This window comes from Mobula birostris, chromosome 2 (genome assembly GCF_030028105.1).
Source record: "Mobula birostris isolate sMobBir1 chromosome 2, sMobBir1.hap1, whole genome shotgun sequence".
Lineage (NCBI taxonomy): Eukaryota > Metazoa > Chordata > Chondrichthyes > Myliobatiformes > Myliobatidae > Mobula > Mobula birostris.
The window spans coordinates 52,072,468-52,090,933 of record NC_092371.1 but is presented as its reverse complement, the minus strand read 5'-3'; the positions used below and the strand labels follow the sequence as shown (position 1 = coordinate 52,090,933).

At 43.4% G+C, this 18,466-nt stretch overlaps 1 protein-coding gene and 1 long non-coding RNA gene across 7 annotated transcripts in view; one reads left to right on the top strand and one right to left on the bottom strand.

The window, feature by feature from the left end:
• Positions 1–18,466, bottom strand: part of LOC140186506 (uncharacterized) — a 140,905-nt gene that overhangs the window by 42,132 nt on the left and 80,307 nt on the right. The window lies entirely within an intron of this gene.
• LOC140186485 (collagen alpha-1(XIV) chain-like) overlaps positions 1–18,466 on the top strand; it is a 183,972-nt gene that overhangs the window by 124,252 nt on the left and 41,254 nt on the right. For all 5 annotated transcript variants that reach the window (XM_072240859.1, XM_072240841.1, XM_072240850.1 and 2 more), the window contains 2 exons: positions 12,429–12,571; positions 12,865–12,974. In XM_072240859.1, coding sequence (XP_072096960.1) covers positions 12,429–12,571; positions 12,865–12,974 — 253 coding nt within the window. The remainder of the gene's footprint in view (positions 1–12,428; positions 12,572–12,864; positions 12,975–18,466) is intronic.

Sequence of the window (18,466 nt, the reverse complement as noted above, 5' to 3'; positions counted from 1 at the left end):
TTGCCTCTGGCTCAGACCCCAGAACTAGACAAGGACGTGACTTGGCTGGCAGGCAGGACGAGGCTGGAGTCTTCAGACTTGAGGCGAGACTGGAGACCAGAGACTTGAGGCGAGACTGGAGACCAGAGACTTGAGGCGAGGCTGGAGACCAGAGACTTGAGGTGATGCTGGAGACCAGAGACTTGGGAGCTTGAAGCTCCTCCTGGGCAGGGCGCGGTACTCCTGGGCAGGGCACGGGTCACCTGGGAAGGGCGCGGATCTCCACCCAACGGAGGCAAGGGACAGGAAGGGACAGGACCCACCGCAGGGTAACGGCAATCTGGCCTGGCTTACCCGACGGAGGCAAGGGACAGGAAGGGAGCTAGGTACGGGGTGGCTCCAAGACAAGACTTCAGGCGAGACGAGGTGAGAGTTACCAGCAAGACAAGGCAAGGCTTCAGGCAATGCAAGGCGAGACAGGAACTTAAGGCAAGCTGAGAGTTACCGGCAAGGCAAGGAAACAGAAGGCAGGGGAAGGGATACGAGGAGTAAGGACAAGAACAATCCTGCCCTGGTATCTGGAGGTATTTATGTAGCCAGCCCCAATGAGAATTAGCTGCCTCAATTAGTGCTCAACAGGAACAGAAACAGGGTAGACAGGAAAACCTGGAGTAAGGGTCGATGACCGTACCGTGAACCGGAATGCTAACTTCACGGAGCGGACCATGACAGTTTAATTGTGTTCACAGCACCAGTTCTCTTTGTGTTCAGTCTTATGAAGCCCACACACCCAGCCTTCAAAGTAATATTCTTCTTATTCCTCCCAAGAAACATTTGTCGCATATGCTCAGCTAATACTAATAAATATAAATTATTTTTAGGACCTAAAACAATCACAGCGTGTGTGCAATCTCTTGACCTTTTTATTTTTGAGTCCTGGTTTCTAAAATATATAAAACAAAACAAATTTGTGCAGTGTATAGAAATGCTATCAGAAGGGAAGATGGGGCTCTGTTAAATTGAAGTTTTTTTTCTGATTTACCACCAGTAATTAAAATAATACTTAAAATTACTATCTGTGGCTAACCTTCTGCTCTAATTTGGAATTTTGTTTGTGGTATTCCAATGAGCTACTTTGGGGATGCTTTAGCACATTAAACGAATTTCAGAAATGGAATGTTGTAATAATAGTTTTAAAGTTATAATTTAAAAAACAGGCTTTAAAACATAACTTTTAAAAGCACATGCCAAGATAAATTTAGCAATTATTTTGATATGAGTTTAGACAGTAAACCATGGTGCATATTAAAAATCTAAATGTTTATGAACTTTTCATCATAATTATTGTAGACTCTAACTGCATCCAGTTATTTCGACTCGTTACATCTCACACTCAATTTGCACATGATTTCCCTCAGTCACATGGTAATTTAGATTTTAAAATCCTGTTCACTCCCAACAAAAGTTAAATGTGTGCTATCAATTAATTTAAACTCCCTTATGCTAATAATCGTTTAATTTATCAGACAACAATTGTTCCTAAAACAGTAATGGCAGGAGTTCATATTAAAGCATAAAATGTAACATAAGATATAGGAGCTGAATTAGGCCATTTGGCCAATCGAGTCTACTCTGCCATTTCATTGTGGCTGACTTATATTCCCTCTGTGCCCCAATCTCCTGCCTTCTCCCTGTATACGTTCATGCCCTGACTAATCAAGAATCTGTCAATCTCTGCCTTAAATACGTATACCCGATGACTTGGCTTCAATAGCTATTTGTGGCAACGAATTGCACAGATTGACCACTCCCTGGCTAAAGAAATTTATCCACATATCTATTCTAGAAGGACACCCTTCTATTCTAAGGCTGTGTCTTCTGGACTTAGACTCTCCCACCATAGGAAACATCCTCTCTACATCCACTCTATTGCAGCCTTTCGATATTCGATAGGTTTCAATGAGGTCATCCCTTATTCTTCTGAATTCCAGTGAGAACTTGCCCAGAGCTATCAAACGCTCTTCATATGACAAGCTTTTCAATCCTGGGATCACTTTCATGAACCACCGTTTGAGTCCTCTCCAATGTCAGCGCATGCTTTCTGAGATAAGGGGCACAAAATCCATGTTCCTTCTAATTTACAATGACCAATGTGCACAAAAATCTTCTGCTGTGCAGTTTTTTGCTCGGTGACGATAACGTGTGCACTGAATAATTTCTTCAATAAAAACATTATAAATAAGCCAGTTCTAAAATCTGCAGATCAATCATTGCAAACTCCATGTTGTCAACGCCATCCGCATAAGAGTTTGGAAAAGGAAATGTGATTGTGTACAATTGAAAAATATATTTAACATGCCAATGAGATAGATGGTGACCTTTTGTGCGCTAGTAGCAAAAGATTTGTGCGCGCATGCACCTTGGACGGAATATTGCCCGAAACTGCTGACAGTACTCCAGTGCTTTATAAAGCCTCAACATTACATCCTTGCTTATATGTTCTAGTCCTCTTGAAATGAATGCTAACATCATATTTGCCTTCCTCACCATGGAATCAACCTGCAAATTAACCTTTAGGGAATTCTGGACAAGGACTCCAAAGTGAATTTGCACCTCAGATTCTTGAATTTGCTCTCCATTTAGAAAATAGTTACCTTCTTATTTCTTCTACCAAAGTGCATGATCATACTGTTCCTGACACCATATTCCATCTGCTACTTATTCGCCCATTCTCCTAATCTGTCTAAGTTCTTCTGTAGCCTCTATACTTCCTTAAAAACTACCTGCCCCTCTACTTCATATCGTCTGCAAACTTTTCAACAAAGCCATCAATTCCGTCATCCAAATCATTGACAAGTAACGTAAAAAGCAATGGTTGCAACACAGTCCCTTGTGGAGCACCACCAGTCACCGGCAGCTCCCTTTATTCCCACTCTTTGCCTCCTGCCAAACAACCACAGCTTTATCCATGCTAGAATCTTTCCTGTAATACTATGGGTTCATAACTTGTTAAGAAGTCTCACGTGTGGCACCTTGTCAAAGGCCTTCTGAAAATCCAAATGCACTGCATCCACTGATTCTCCTTTGTCTATCCTGCCTGTTCTTTCTTCAAAGAATTCCATCAGATTTGTCAGGCAAGATTTTCCCTTGAGCAAACCATGCTGACTACAGCCTATTTAATCATGTGCACCCAAGTACCCCAAAGCCACATCCTTAACAATCAACTGTAATGTCTTCCCAACCACTGAGGTCAGACTAAATAGCCTATAATTCCCTTTCATTTGCCTCTCTCCCTTCTTGAAGAGTGGAGTGACATTTTCAATTTTCCAGTCTTCCAGAATCCAGTAATTCTTGAAAGATCATTACTAATACCTCCATAATCCCTTCAGCCGCCTCTTCCAGAATCCTGGAGTGTATATATCGTCTGGTCTAGGTGATTTATCTACCTTCAGACCTTTCAGTTTCCCAAGAACTTTCTCCCTGTTATTTCTTCTACACTGATTGGCCTAATCTCAAATACTAATGAGGCAGCCTGCAGAGAAGAAGTCATCACCCTGACACAATGGTGTCAAGAAAACAACCTCTCCCTCAATGTCGCAAAAACAAAGGAACTAGTTGTGGACTACAGGAGGAATGGAGACAGGCTAGCCCCTGTTGACATCAATGGATCTGGGTTTGAGAGGGTGAACAGCTTTAAGTTTCTCGCCATACATATCACCGAGGATCTCACATGATCTGTACATACCGGCTATGTGGTGAAAAGAATAATAGCACCTCGTTCACCTCAGTCAGTTGAAGAAGTTTGGTATGGGTCCCCAAATCCTAAGAACTTTCTACAGGGGGACAATTGAGAGCATCCTGACTGGCTGTTTCACTGGCTGGTATGGGAACTGTACTTCTCTCAATTGCAGGACTCTGCAGAGAGTGGTGTGGACAGCCCAGCGCATCTGTAGGTGTGAACTTCCCACTATTCAGGACATTTACAAATGCAGGTGTGTAAAGAGGGCCGAAGGATCACTGGGGGCCCAAGTCACCCCAACCACAAACTGTTCCAGCTGCTACCATCCGGGAAACGATACCACAACATAAAAGCCAGGACCAACAAGCTCCAGGACAGCTTCTCCCACTAGGCTATCAGACAGATTAACTCATGCTGACACAACTGTATTTCTATGTTATATTGTTGTACATACATACCATTTATTATAAATTGCTATAAATTGCACATTGCACAATTAGATGGAGACATAATGTAAAGATTTTTACTCCTCATGTATATGAAGGATGTAAGTAATAAAGTCAATTCAATTCAATTCCTAGTAATGGCAACTTCACACACTTCTGCCCCCGATACTCTTGAACGTCTGGTATACTGCTAGTGTCTTTCACTGTGAAGACTGATGCAAAATGCTTACTGAGTTCATCTGCCATTTCCTTGTCACCTATTACTACCTCTTCAACATCATTTTCCAGCGGTCCGATATCCATACTCGCCTCTCTTACAGTATACACTTTTTATATATATATATATATATATGAAGAAATTTTGGTATCCTCCTTAATATTATTGGCTAGTTTACCTTCATATTTCAACTTTTCCTTCTTGATGTCTTTTTTAGGTGCCTTCTGCTGATTTTTAAAAGCTTTCCATTCCTTCTCACTAATTTTTGCTTTATTATATGCCCTCCCTTTGGCTTTTATGTTGGTTTTGACTTCTCTTATTAGCCACGGTTTTGTCATCTTGCCTTTAGAGTATACCTACAGCGCAGTCTGAAGCATCAGTAGTAATGGCTGTAGATGTGCTGCAGAGCTGGTGTGGTAGTAAGATTGCGCTTGATTGGTACCATCAAATGGCATGGTCATGCCCACTGACCAGCCCAGCACATGACTAGGGGTATTGCCTTTAAGCACACTATACGGGGGAGCACAAGTTCAGCAGATCGTGGAATGAAAAAGTGATTGATATTCACCATAGCTAAAATCTCCTGCAGTTTTTTAGTAGAGCAAAGCGGTGGGAAATCCATAATAGCAGCTACTTTTAATGGGAGGGGTTTTGCACTGTCTGCGGAGATGCAATGGCTGAGAAAGTCAATGGTTAACAACCCAAACTAGCACTTAGCAAGGTTAATGATCAACTCGTGCTCCTTAGGTGCTTGAAAAGTGTGTGGAGATGGGATACGTGTTTGGATTTGGATGCACTGGAGACAAATATGTCACCCTGGTAAACAAAAAGAACATCTTTGTCTTTTAATACAGAGTCCATCAGCCATTGGAAAGTCTGTGCTGCATTTTTCAGTCCAAACAGCATGTGCAGAAACTCAGGGGCTGAACAGGGTTATCACAGCTGTTTTGGGAATGTCCTTCATGCGCACAGGCGCCTGATGGTAGCCCCTAAGTACTTTGGAAAATATTAACTTTCTGGCCAAATGCCCTGGATATGTGGCACTGGGTAGTGATTGCGGGTGGTGGCCTCGTTAAGGCATCAGTAATCGCCATATGCGCGGCAACCACCATTGGACTTAGGGACTACATGGAAAGTGAAGCTCAGGGGCTATTCGACCAGTATACAATGTCAAGTCTTTCTTTGTTGGCAAACTGAGACTTTGTGGTTCAAAGGTTCAAAAGTACAATTTAATGTCAGAGAAATGTATACAGGTTTCCCCCACCATCCAAAGGTAGAGCGTTCCTATGAAACGGTTCGTAAGCCGGAATGTCGTAAAGTGAAGAAGTAATTACCATTTAGTTATATGGAAAAAATTTGTGAGCGTTTGCAGACCCCAAAAATAACCTACCAAATCATGCCAAATAACACATAAAACCTAAAATAACAGTAACATATAGTAAAAGCAGGAATGATAGGATAAATAATGAAGCTGCCAAATCATACCAAATAACACATAAAAATACACAGCCTACATAAGGTAGGAATAATGTATGTACAGTGTAGTATCACGTACCGGAATCGGGAAGACAGCGTCGAGCACATTGATGATGGTGGGTTAGCCTGAGTCATTGGAGGTTGGGGTGGTGCAGTGGACCCCAACCTCTGGGCCGCGGACCGATACGTTGCTGCGAAGAACGCAGTGGTGTTGCGGTAGCTGGGACACACCCAGCACATCTTTAAGAAAAAAGCCGAAATAAACAAGTTAATTAATTAGGTGCTGCCCGGCACATAAATGCCGGGCCAGATCAGAGGTGATGCAATCAGCCATCGCCTCTGATCTGGGCCAACATTTACATGCTGGGCGGCACCTAATTAATTAGCCTGTTTATTTCGGCTTTTGTCTTAATGATGTGTTAGGTGCGTCCCGGCTACCGCTGCATTCTCCACAGCAATGTATTGGTCCGTGGCGCAGGAGTTGGGGTGATGGGACACTGCGGTGTCATCGTCGTCTGTTTCCATCAGGGCAGGCAGGTCATTTTCTTCTATGTCTGCCTGCCTCGATGTCGAAGGTCAAGGTTCGTCGTCTGCTGTGGCTGATGTGGAAGGCTTGAAAAACAACAGTATGCTTGACTGCTTAGCCTCGCACATTTTTCTATCATACAGTTCATTGTAAGCACTCAAAACATCCTGAAAATATGCCCTAAACATATGTACCCTTTCAAAATTAAAGTCGTACTTTTCTGCAGCAAAAATCTCATGTAGTTGTTTCATGTTCTGTTCCTGGACAACTTCACTTTCGGTCCATTCGCTACTGCATTTGGTTTTAATTGTTATCCTTTCCTCTTCCAATTGCATCAGCTTTTCATCTATCAGTTCTTAATCATGGGATGCCAAAACCTCTTCAACATCATCTTCATCAACTTCCACAAGCCAAACTCACTTTGTCTTTACTTCGTTCACCACGATCAAAACGCTTAATTATGTCTAGTTTTACGCTAAGTGTAACACCCTTATGTGCTCTTTTAGGCTTTTCCGATACCTTAGAACTCATCTTGCTAACGGCTGCTCACAGGCAATGCTGGCTAGAATGCAGTTCCGGGGGAGGAGCTTGGCTGCTCGAGGTGCGTGCTGCTTTTTTTGCGCGCTGCCTTTTTTTGTAACAGTGAAAACACCTTCTGTTAGCGAAAACAGGTAACTAATGTAGGTCTTTCGTAAGAGCGAGGTTTCGTAAAGTGAATGTTCGAAAAGTGGGGGACACCTGTACAATATACATCCTGAAATGCTTTTTCTTCACAACCATCCACGAAAACAGAGGAGTGCCCCAAGAATGAACGACAGTTAAACGTTAGAACCCAGCTTGTCTGGGTCTAGTCTATGTGTGTGGGCATGGAGTGTTGTGTGAGTCACGGAAGTGTGGTGCTCGGTCCCATACTTTGTGACCGTAGTGGAGAATGTGGGCTTGGTGATGTTTGGGAAATCGCCCAGCAGTTGAGTAAACTCACATGCAGTGGGACATGTGCTTGACAGTGTTGTTGTGAGAAACTTACTGGGGTAACATTGCTCACTGAAGCAGAGCGTAATCCGTCATGTCCCGTCAGTCTGCATCCTGCTTCTGTTGGTGGTCTCCAGTGAGGTTTCACCACTCTTTGCCTTCTTATCAGTAGGCAACACTCACTTGAGCACCTGAGTCACACAGGAGGCATCACCCTGAAAGGGTGTCCGTAATGAACAGTAGATTACCCTGGCAGCAGGAACCCATGGTGTTCACAGAGCTCTGATTTCCCGATGTGCTGGCCTGTTGTACCTGCCAGGCAGTTGGCACTTCCTAGCATTTGTACCAAAGTGAGTGTGGTAAAAACACAGGTCCACCATTGTCTGTTTCTCAGCCGCTAATGTCCTTACTTTGGGGCCCTTGCTGACCAGGCTTATTGAGTCAGGGAAAAGAGGAGGAATTATGCATCTCTGCCTGGCTGAGTGCAGACTATCAGCCATTTTAGCAGGCTCCCTTTAGTCCTTCATGGGTGCATTAGCGATGGCTATGTGAACTTGATCAGGCATTTGTTGAATGAAGAGTTCTTTAAAGATAAAATAAGGATGGTGATTTCCAAGGAGAGACGGCATGTGGTCCATTAACTCCAATGGCTTAGCATCGCGGAGACTGGGCAAGGAGAGCCACTGGTGCGTTCAGACTCCGATAGTCCAAAAGTCTATGAAAGGTAAATTTTCATCAATGGGTATTTATTGTGTTCAGTCCTGTGTTCTTAATAGACTCACCACTCTCGCAGCCATGGAGTTACTGAGCAGCACTACCACATAGAAATATTTGGTGGTGTTGGTGAAGATTTCTCAAAGCACGAATTGGATCGCGGCTTGTATGAACCAAGCAATAGCATTTTGCTCCCAAAACTCTGGCAGTCTCAAAGTGACTGCAATGGCCAACATGTTCAATAGCTCTGGAATTGTTCCAGAGCATCAGGGTCACTGATGTAGGCTTTCGCAAATAAAACTGGGGTGTTTTGTGTTTGAGAAAAGCCATAATACACTTTATTGAACTCCAAAACCTGAACACAGAAGCATGCTGAAAAACCCTTTATGTAGTTTTGTTAGCATGCCAGACCATCCTCTTAAATTGAGACCCTAACGCAATGTCAGTGGCTGTGAATTATGTACATTTCCACCAATTACTTTACCCCATAGGTGTAACCTTTCCCTTTTTTTTAACAAGCACCTTCCCCTGAAGAGATCCCAGTGATCCATAAATCTGAACCCCTGCCCCCTGCACCAGCTCCTCAGCCACACATTCACCTGCCAAGTCATCCTATTCTTACCCTCAGTGGTGCTTGACACAGGCAGCAATCCAGAGATCACTACCCCAGAACTTCTGTTTTTCAGTTTTCTACCTGGCTCCCTAAAATGTCTCTTCAGGACCTCTGCACCTTTTCTACCTGTGTCGTTGGTGCCAATATCTACCAAGAATTCTCGCTGTTCACTCTCCTCCTTCCTGATCCGAGACATCCCGGATGCTAGCACCTAGGAGGCAACATCTCAACCGGGTGTCTCTATCGTGCCCACAAAATCTCGTCTCTATTCCTCTGACTATGGAATCTCTTATCACTATTACAGTCTTCTTCGCCTCCCTTCTCATCGGAGCCACAGCACCAGACTCAGTACCAGAGACCCAGTCACTGCAGCTCTCCCCAGCAGCTCATTCCCCTCAACAATATCTAAAGTGGTATACTTATTATTTGGGGACAGCCACATGGGTACTCTGCACTGGCTGTGCATTTTCCCTTGATGGTCACCCAGTTACCTGCCTCCTGCAATCTTGGGGTGACCACCTCCCTGTAGCTCCTATCTGCCACCACCTCATTGTCTCGTATGAGCCAAAGGTCATGTAGCTGCAGCTCCAGTTCCTTAATATGTTCTCTCGGGAGCTGCAGCTTGATACGCCTGTTGCAGATGCAGTTATCTGGGTGACTGAAGGTCTCCCAGAATTCCTACATCTCACACACACTACAAACACTGCCCCTGGAGCCATTCTCACTACACTACTATGCCTTAACAGATGAAGAATTAAGAACAAAAAGAGAAGATTACCAGATACTTTACCTCGCCCAAGCCTCATGAGCCAAAGCCACTCCAAACACTGACCCACTCACAACAATGGTCACTCTGCTTGCGCTTGTGTGTTATTCTTCATTCGCCCTTTCTAATGAATCCTGCTCAGAGACTGGTTGCAATCCAACACTGAAAACCTGCCACAAAGTTCTGCCTTTTTAATCTTGAGTGCAGATCCGATTGAAAAGATAGCTCTCTTCATATACTTGTGCTCACAGATTGGTTGCAGTCCAACTTTGAAAAACTGCCGTGAAGCTCTGCCTTTTTAATCCTGATTGTTATTTATTGTCTGATTATGTTGTGACACACTTGATCAGAAATTAGCTGGAATGATTAGAAATTACTTATTGCCAAACTGAAATGCCTTTGCATAATACTTTAGAGTAAAAAAAATTCAAATTCATGTTGACAGAATCTGGAAAGAAAATATAACATCTGTAAAAAATTTTAAACCATCAGTTTATGAAAAAGGGTTCTGAAATTATGTGCCATTTGTTATATAACATTTAAAAATATGTGGCAGTCAAGACATTTTGGAGCGAGCAATGGAAAACATGGTATCAGTGCTCAAAGAGAAGGATGATAGTCAGAAATCCAGCTGGGGTTTGTTAAGGTTAGCTGAGGCCCAAGCAGGATCGGGGAAGAACTTTGGATGCCTGGAGATTTGTGTCTCATTTGTGTCTCTGGTGGTATGAAGATAAGAGTTTGGGTCATGGATTTGGGCAATTGAGGGATTAGAGAAATTGGAATTATTGATGTAGGTGAGTGTGTGGAGGTCAGGGTGACAGGGCCTGAGTCGATTGGGCTATGGATTATGAGATTTCGTGGGATGTGAGTAGGCAGTCATTAATGAAATTGGGTGTGACCAAATGATAGAGGACAAGTAATGGATGTATCTTAATTGGGTCCAGACTGCTGCAGCATTAAGCAATTAACACTGCTAACTCCTAAAACTGAGACCCAATGCATCCCTTTGCAAATAGATCTTTGACTTGCTCACCAACAGGTTGGATCAGTAAGAATAGGAGATAAGCAGCCTAGTGGTATGGTATCATGACAACAACCTTTTCCTCAGTGTCAAAAAAGCTGGTCATTGACTTCAGGAGAGGGGGTGCCAAGGCCAGGAGGGTTAAGAACTACAAGTTCCGAGAAATTAATATCACCATTTGTCTCTCCTGGTCCAACCTCATAGATGCCAAGACCAAGAAAGCACACCAGTGCCTCAACTTCCTCAGAAGGCTAACAAAATTTAGTATGTCCCCTTTGACCCTCCTTCAATTTTTATCCAACCACCATAGAAAACATCCTATTCTAGTGAATCACAGCTTGGTAAGCAAACTGTTGCCCGAGACTGCAGGAAGCTGCTGAAAGATATGAATACAGCTCAGCATTTCACAGGAGCCATCCTCCCCTCCATGGACTACCTACTTTACTGAGGTAGCAAAAAGCATAGACAAAGTAGGCAACATAATCAAAGATCCCACCTACCATGGATATTCTCTATCCCTGTCTCATTGGGCAGAAGATGCAAAGGCCTTAAACCATATACCTTAAAGGTCAAGTATAATTTCTATTCCACTGTTATAAGACTATTGAATGATTACCTAGTACAATATAATGGACTCTTGATCACAGAATCTACCTTATTATAGCCTTGTACCTGTGTGCCTGCTCTGTACTTTCTTTGTACCATTTGGCAAATTATTCCCCATTATTGCCTTCCTTTGTACTACCTCTGTGTACTAATGCAATGGAATGATCTGCATGGATAGCTCACAAAATTATTTTTTTCACTCCACCTCAGTGACAATAATAAACTACTTTAATAATTTACTTATTTAATATAGTACAACTTTGCAAAAACTAAATTGGTAGCTAGCAATCACAATAGAACCCAGTGATCATTTCCAGCTGTGACCAACCTTCTTTTATTCATTGTCTTAACTACTAGCCAGTTTTTGACTTCCTTAGAACTAACCACTTGACTAAAACTGTCTGCATATAGTAAAGTATAGTGGTTGGCTTCTGGTTCATGTGGCAGCATCTTGGGTATGGGTGCATCATTTAAGATGAGTACTATTGAGAAGTGGTGGCATCTGTTAGTCTCGAGAGACCATGGATCTATGCCTGGAAAGTCTTTTGCTTCACTCTGTGTTGATAGAGCAGCGTCTGTTGTGGCTGTAGACGCCCACACGGGAGTGACAGTCTCGGCTGCAGCAACAACCGGTAGACTGCTGCTTTCCATGTTGTGCTGTCGCGGTGAGGCGACGCTGGAGTGTCCTCTCCAGGGCACAGGCCTGGGCGGTTGTATGGAAGACCGGCAGTTGCCCAAGCAGTAAGTCTCCCCTCTTCACAACACCGATGTTGTCCAAGGGAAGGGCTAGGGCCGATACAGCTTGGCACCAGTGTCGTCACAGGAGCTGCCAGAGCGAAGTTGAAGGCAATGTTGGACTGCCTTAGGGACTCCAGCTCTGGATTTGTCCTCAGGGTTTACTCCCGAAGCCTTTCACATGAATGGGTATGGCCACAAGGCAGCGGAGGTTTGAAATCAGAGTTTTCCCTCTCTTAGATGGACTGCCTTCCCAGGCTGCCGAGTTCCATCTGCCTGAAGCACTGGTTTTAAGGCACCAGGACCTGCCTTTTCACCCCTCCTCCTGTCAGTAGAAACAGTTCTGCCCGGCTTAGAGGCTAAGCCACAGGAGAAGGCCAGGAGTTGGACTTGGTTGTCAGAGGCTATTTGAGGTGCATGCGTGAGGGGCACGTTTAGGTAGCGGGAGCTTGTCCCCACTGCCACTTCTCGGCTTGACAACCTTAGAACAACATTTAATCACATTTTTCCCACCATCACTTTTCTACCATTTGTCTATTAAAATACAGCATGTAAAATTTGATTTCCAAGGATATGTTGTTCTGATGTTTTGCTAATGAATGTTTTCTTTTTGTCTAGAAATATTCATCCTGCAGGTCTACCTAGAGAGCATACCATTACGTTGCTGTTCCGAGTGCTACCGAATACTCCCAAAGAACCGTTTGCAATTTGGCAGATTGTGGATGAATATTTTCACCCTCTTGTTGGAGTTGTGCTTGACTGTAAGGCTATAGAACTTAAATCATAGCAAACAGAAATTTATTGTTAACCAATTGTACTTTCGGAGGGGCTCACTTTATGAAAAGGAGCTTTGTCTGCTCTGAGTTGAAAGGAATATGTGAGTGTGGAAACTGGAATGACTCAAGTTTCGAAAAAATCCTTCCCGTGCATAGAACACCAAAATGGGAAAATAATTCTGCTTACATAACTCCCTCAAATATTTTGAAGGAGACATGTTAGTGGTTGCTTTATGTTGAAAATAACTCAATTCTGATTTGTACTATGCAATTTTCAGATAAACAGCAAACGCTGAACTATTTCAACCTTGACCACAAAAGTGAATTACAGAGAGTTACTTTTAGCCAAGCTGAAGTGAAAAGGATTTTCTTTGGAAGTTTCCACAAGGTAAAGTTATTGATTTTAGCCTGACAAGAACTCTATTACAAACAGTTCTACTTTTATAGAGTCATAGGTCCAAATGGTTCATGCCAACCTAAATGCCAGTCCAAGCTGGTTCTATTTCCCTGTGCCTGCCCCAAATTCTTCTAAACCTTTCCAATTCATGAATCTGTTCAGCTGTATTTATAATGTTATAGTAGTACTGATCTCTACCATTTCCTCTCGCAGCTCATTTCATATTTGTATCACCCTCTGTGGGAGAAAAATGTCCCTCAGGTTCCTTTTAATACATTTCCCCTCTCACCTTAAATTTGGTTCTTGTTTCCTCAACCCTGGGGAAAAGACTGAGTGCATGCACTCTATCTATGCCCCTCATGGTTTATACACCTCTATAAAATCAACTCTTAGACTCCTACACTAAAAGGAAGAAAGCCCTAACTTGTCCAACTTCTGATAATGCAGTCCCTCAAGTCCTGGAAACGCTCCTGTAAATCTTTTCTGAACTCTTCCCAGTTTAATGATATCTTTCCGACAGCAGTGTAACCAAATGGAACACAATACTCAGTATTATGATCTTAGGGACAACTTACAACTGTTACATAATCTTCACCTTCTATATTCAATGCCCTGATGAATATAAGCATGCCTAAAAACCTTTTTACCACCCTGTTTGCCTTTTAGAAATCCATATACCTAAGCTCTAAGGTGCCATTATTCTGCAGCAATTTGTAGAACCCTGCTGTTCACTGTGAAAGTCCTACCATTGCAATCAGTGACCATGTTATTGGGTACACCTGTATACATGCTCATTAAGAGTGCTTTAAATGGCTGGTAATGGCATATATCAAAAACTCGATTTATGCCATATTGGACACTCTCCAATATGCTTACTGACAGAACCACATTATGACAGATGCCATAGTATCTGTCATACACCTGGCCCTGACACACCTAGAAAACAGAGACACTTATGTCGGAATGCTGTTTCTAGATTTCAGTTTTGTACTCAACACTATTGTAAGCAGTTTCATTCTTATGGGAGTGCACATTATGCACAACCTTTCATAGTCTCAGAACACATCCCGCACAGTCAAAAGCGCTCACCGATGCCTCTACTCCTGAGGAGCCTGAAGAGAGCTGGATATTGCACAAGCATACTCACGTCATCCTACAGAAAGCATCCTAACAAGCTGCATCACAGCTTGGTACAAAAATGCACTGCAGTGGACAGGAAGGTTCTACAATGGGTAGTCAAGGTTGTCCAATGCATCATTGGCACCAGCCCACCCACCATCAAGGACATATGTACAGAAAAATGCAAGAGAAAGACCGGTAGCATCATGAAGGATCCTATACATCCTGCTCATGGACTGCATTAGGGAGGAGGCCACGTAGCATCCATGCCAGGATTACTAGACTGAAAAACAGTTACCTTCCGCAAGCAGTAAGGCTCCGTAACTCCTCCACCTATTAACTCCACCACAACTTTATTATTCCCCAGCAGTCACCTTATGTATAGCCTAGCATCACTTTATGGACATACAGTCAATCTATTTTAAGTACAGTATTTATATTTACTGTGTTTTTTAAAACATTATTGTGTTCTTTATCTTTGAGGTTTTTGGGGGTTTTTTTGGTTGGGAGTAACAATGATTTCTTTCTCCTTACACTTGTGTACAGGAAATGACAGTAAATAATCTTGAATCTCTTAATACAAATATCTAAGTTGCTAATCATGAGGCAGCAACTCAGTGCATAAAAGCATGCAGACATGATCAAACAGTAAAGTTGTTGTTCAGACCAAATATCAGAATGAGCAAGAAATCTGATCTAAGCAACTTTGGCCATAGAATGATTGTTGGTGCTGTATGGGGTTGTTTGAGTATATCAGAGACCACTGATCTCTTGGGACTTTCACACACAACGGTCTCTAGAGTTTACAGAGAATGGTACAAAAACAAAAAAAAAATCTAGTGTGTAATGTATGGATCCCTTTCTTTTAGAGCAGTCACCCCCCCCCCCTTTAGCACTATGTATAGATCTGTTGTCTGCACATGTGCTGTTGTCTATGCATGCACATTGCTCTCTCCCTCGCTGTAATGTGAATACACCAGTTAATGCCACCTCACGCATCTGTGAGTTTATTTAATTGATATGTAGTTGTGTACAAACACAGCAAATAGGTGAGGAATACTAACCTGAATGTCAGAAAATATCACAAACTGCACCAACAGTTACAAGATGAAACAGCGAGAGTTAAGCAGCAGAATAAAACTGTCACAGGCATTAACAAAAGATTGCGTGAGTACCAGTAAAAGATGCACTGAATTTAAAGTGAAAATAACATTGTGATGGGTTCAGTCAGGAAAGCTGACAAATTTGATAGTGCTAATGAAAGCCGGGAGGTGTACATCGAGAGAGTTGATCGGTATTGTAATGTAAACAAAATGGAGGAGCAAAAGAAAGCCCTTACACTGCTTAGCTCAGTGGTCCCCAACCTCTGGGCCGTGGACGGATACCGGGCCGCGGACTGATATCGGGCCGCGAAGAATGCAGTGGTGCAGCGGTAGCCGGAACGCACCCAGCACATCTTTAAGAAAAAAAGCTGAAATAAACAAGCTAATTAATTAGGTGCCGCCCAGTACGTAAATGTCGGCCCAGATCAGAGGTGATTGCTGATTGCGTTGCCTCTGATCTGGGCCGACATTTACGTACTGGGTGGCACCTAATTAATTAGCTTGTTTATTTCGGCACTTTTTCTTAAAGATGTGCTGGGTGCGCTCCAACCACCGCTGCATCACTGCATTCTTTGCGGCAATGTATCGGTCTGCGGCCCGGAGGTTGGGGACCACTATCTTAGCTTAACGGGCCTGAAGAGTGTACAGTCTGTTACGCAACTTAGTAATCCCTATGAAGCCAGCACGCAAGATGTTCGATGAAATTGTCACAATTTAACAGTATCACTTGAGCCCTAAACTGCTGGTAATAGCTGAAATATTTAGATTTTACAAAAGGAACCAGTCAAAAGATGAAAGCATTTCCGAATATATTGCACATACATTTCTGAATTCATTCTACTCCCTGAGTATAAGCAGAGACTGAAGACTGAAGCACCAGTAATGAGGACCAAGAAGGTATGGACAGGGGAAGCACAGGACTCCTTACAGGACTGCTTACAGAACTGCTTTGAATCGGTGGTCTGGACCATATTCAGGGATTCATCTTCGAACCTGGATGAGTATGCTGCAGTTGTTACCAACTTCATTAAAACCTGTGTGGATGAGTGTGTGCCTACAAAAACTTGCTATACATTTGCAAACCATAAGCTGTGGAGGAACCAGGAGATACATCGTCTGCTGAAGGCTAGATCTGCGGCATTTAAGTCTGGTTTCCCAGGTTTGAGCCAGAGAACCAGGTATGATTTCTCGAGGGCTATTTCGGGGTAAAAAGACAATTTCAGATGAGGTTGGAGATGACATTGGATGTACGACAACTCTGGCAGGGTTTGCAAAACATTACTCTCTACAAAGTGAAACCCAATAGCATGAATGGCAGCGATGCTTCACTACCAGGGGAATTCAACACTGTTTATGTCCACTTTGAAAGGGAACATAACTGCAGCTGTGAAGATCCTTGCTGCACCCAGTGACCCTGTGATCTCTGTCTTGGAGGTCGATGTTAGACTGTCGTTAAAGAGGGTGAACCCTCGCAAGGCGGAAGGCCCTGACGGAGACCCTGATAAGACTCTGAAAACCCGTGCCAACCAACTGACAGGAGTATTCAAGGACATTTTCAACCTTTCACTGCTACAGGCAGAAGTTTCCACTTGCTTCAAAAAGGCAACAATTATACCAGTGCCTAAGAAGAATAATGTGAACTGCCTTAATGACTATCGCCCGGTAGCACTCACATCTATGGTGATGAAATACTTTGAGAGACTAGACTGAACTATTGCCTCAGCAAAGACCTGGACCCATTGCAATTTGCTAATCACCACAATAGGTCAACAGCAGATGCCACCTCAATGGTTCTTCAGATGGCCTTAGACAACCTGGACAATAGGTATCGGTTAGTCTTGTGAGACCATGGATTTGCGCCTTGAAAGGTTTCCAGGGCGCAGACCTGGGCAAGGTTGTATGGAAGACCGGCAGTTGCCCATGCTGCAAGTCTCCCCTCTCCATGCCACCAATGTAGGCCAAGGGAAGGGCACTAGGGCCGATACAGCTTGGCACTGGTGTCGTCGCAGAGCAATGTGCGGTTAAGTGCCTTGCTCAAGGACACAACGCGTTGCCTCAGCTGAGGCTCAAACTAGAGACCTTCAGATCACTAGACCGACGCCTTAACCACTTGGCCACGCGCCAACACCTAGACACCTGGGCAATACAACAATACAAACACCTGTGTCAGGATGCTGTTCATCAGCTATAGCTCAGCATTTAACACCATCGTTCCCACAATCTTGATTGATAAATTATAGAACCTGAGCCTCTGTACTTCCCTCTGCAATTGGATCCTCAACTTCCTACCTGGAAGAGCACAATCTGTGTGAATTGGTGATAATATCTCTTCCTTAATGATGATCAATACTGGTGCACCTCAGGGATGTGTGCTTAGCCCACTGCTCTACTCTCTCTACACCCATGACTGTATGGCTGGATATAGCTCAATACCATCTATAAATTTGCCGATGATACAACCATTGTTGGTAGAATCTCAGGTGGAGAAGAGAGGGAGTACAGGAGTGAGGTATACCAGCTAGTGGAGTGGTGTCACAGCAACAACCTTGTACTCTACTTCAGTAAGATGAAAGAGCTGACTGTGGACTTCAGGAAGGGTAACAGGAAGGAACACATACCAATCCTTCTAGAGGGATCAGAAGTGGAGAGAGTGAGCAGTTTCAAGTTCCTGGGTGTCAAGATCTCTGAGGACCTAACCTGGTCCCAAATTATTGATGCAGCTATAAAGAAGGCAAGACAGTGATTATACTTCATTAGGAGTTTGAAGAGATTTGGTATGTCAGCAAAAACATTCAAAAACCTCAGGTGTACCGTGGAAAGCATTCTGACAGGCTGCATCACTGTCTAGTATGGGGGGTGGGGGCTACTGCACAGAACCAAACGAAGCCTCAGAGGGTTGTAAACTTAGTTAGCTTCATCTTGGGTGCTAGCCTACAAAGTACCCAGGACATCTTCAAGGAGCGGTGTCTCAGAAAGGCAGCACCCATTATTAAGAACCCCCAGCACTCAGGGCATGTCCTTTTATCACTATTACTATCAGGTAGCGGGTACAGAAGCCTGAAGGCACACGCTCAGTGATTCAGGAACAGCTTCTTCCCCTCTGCCATCCGATTCCTAAATGGGCATTGAATTTGTGAACTCAACCTCACTTTTTAAATATATATTATTTTTGTTTCTGCACTATTTTTAATCTTCAATGTACATATACTGTAATTTGTTTTTTTTATTTTTCTTGTTATGTATTGCACTGAACTGCTGCTG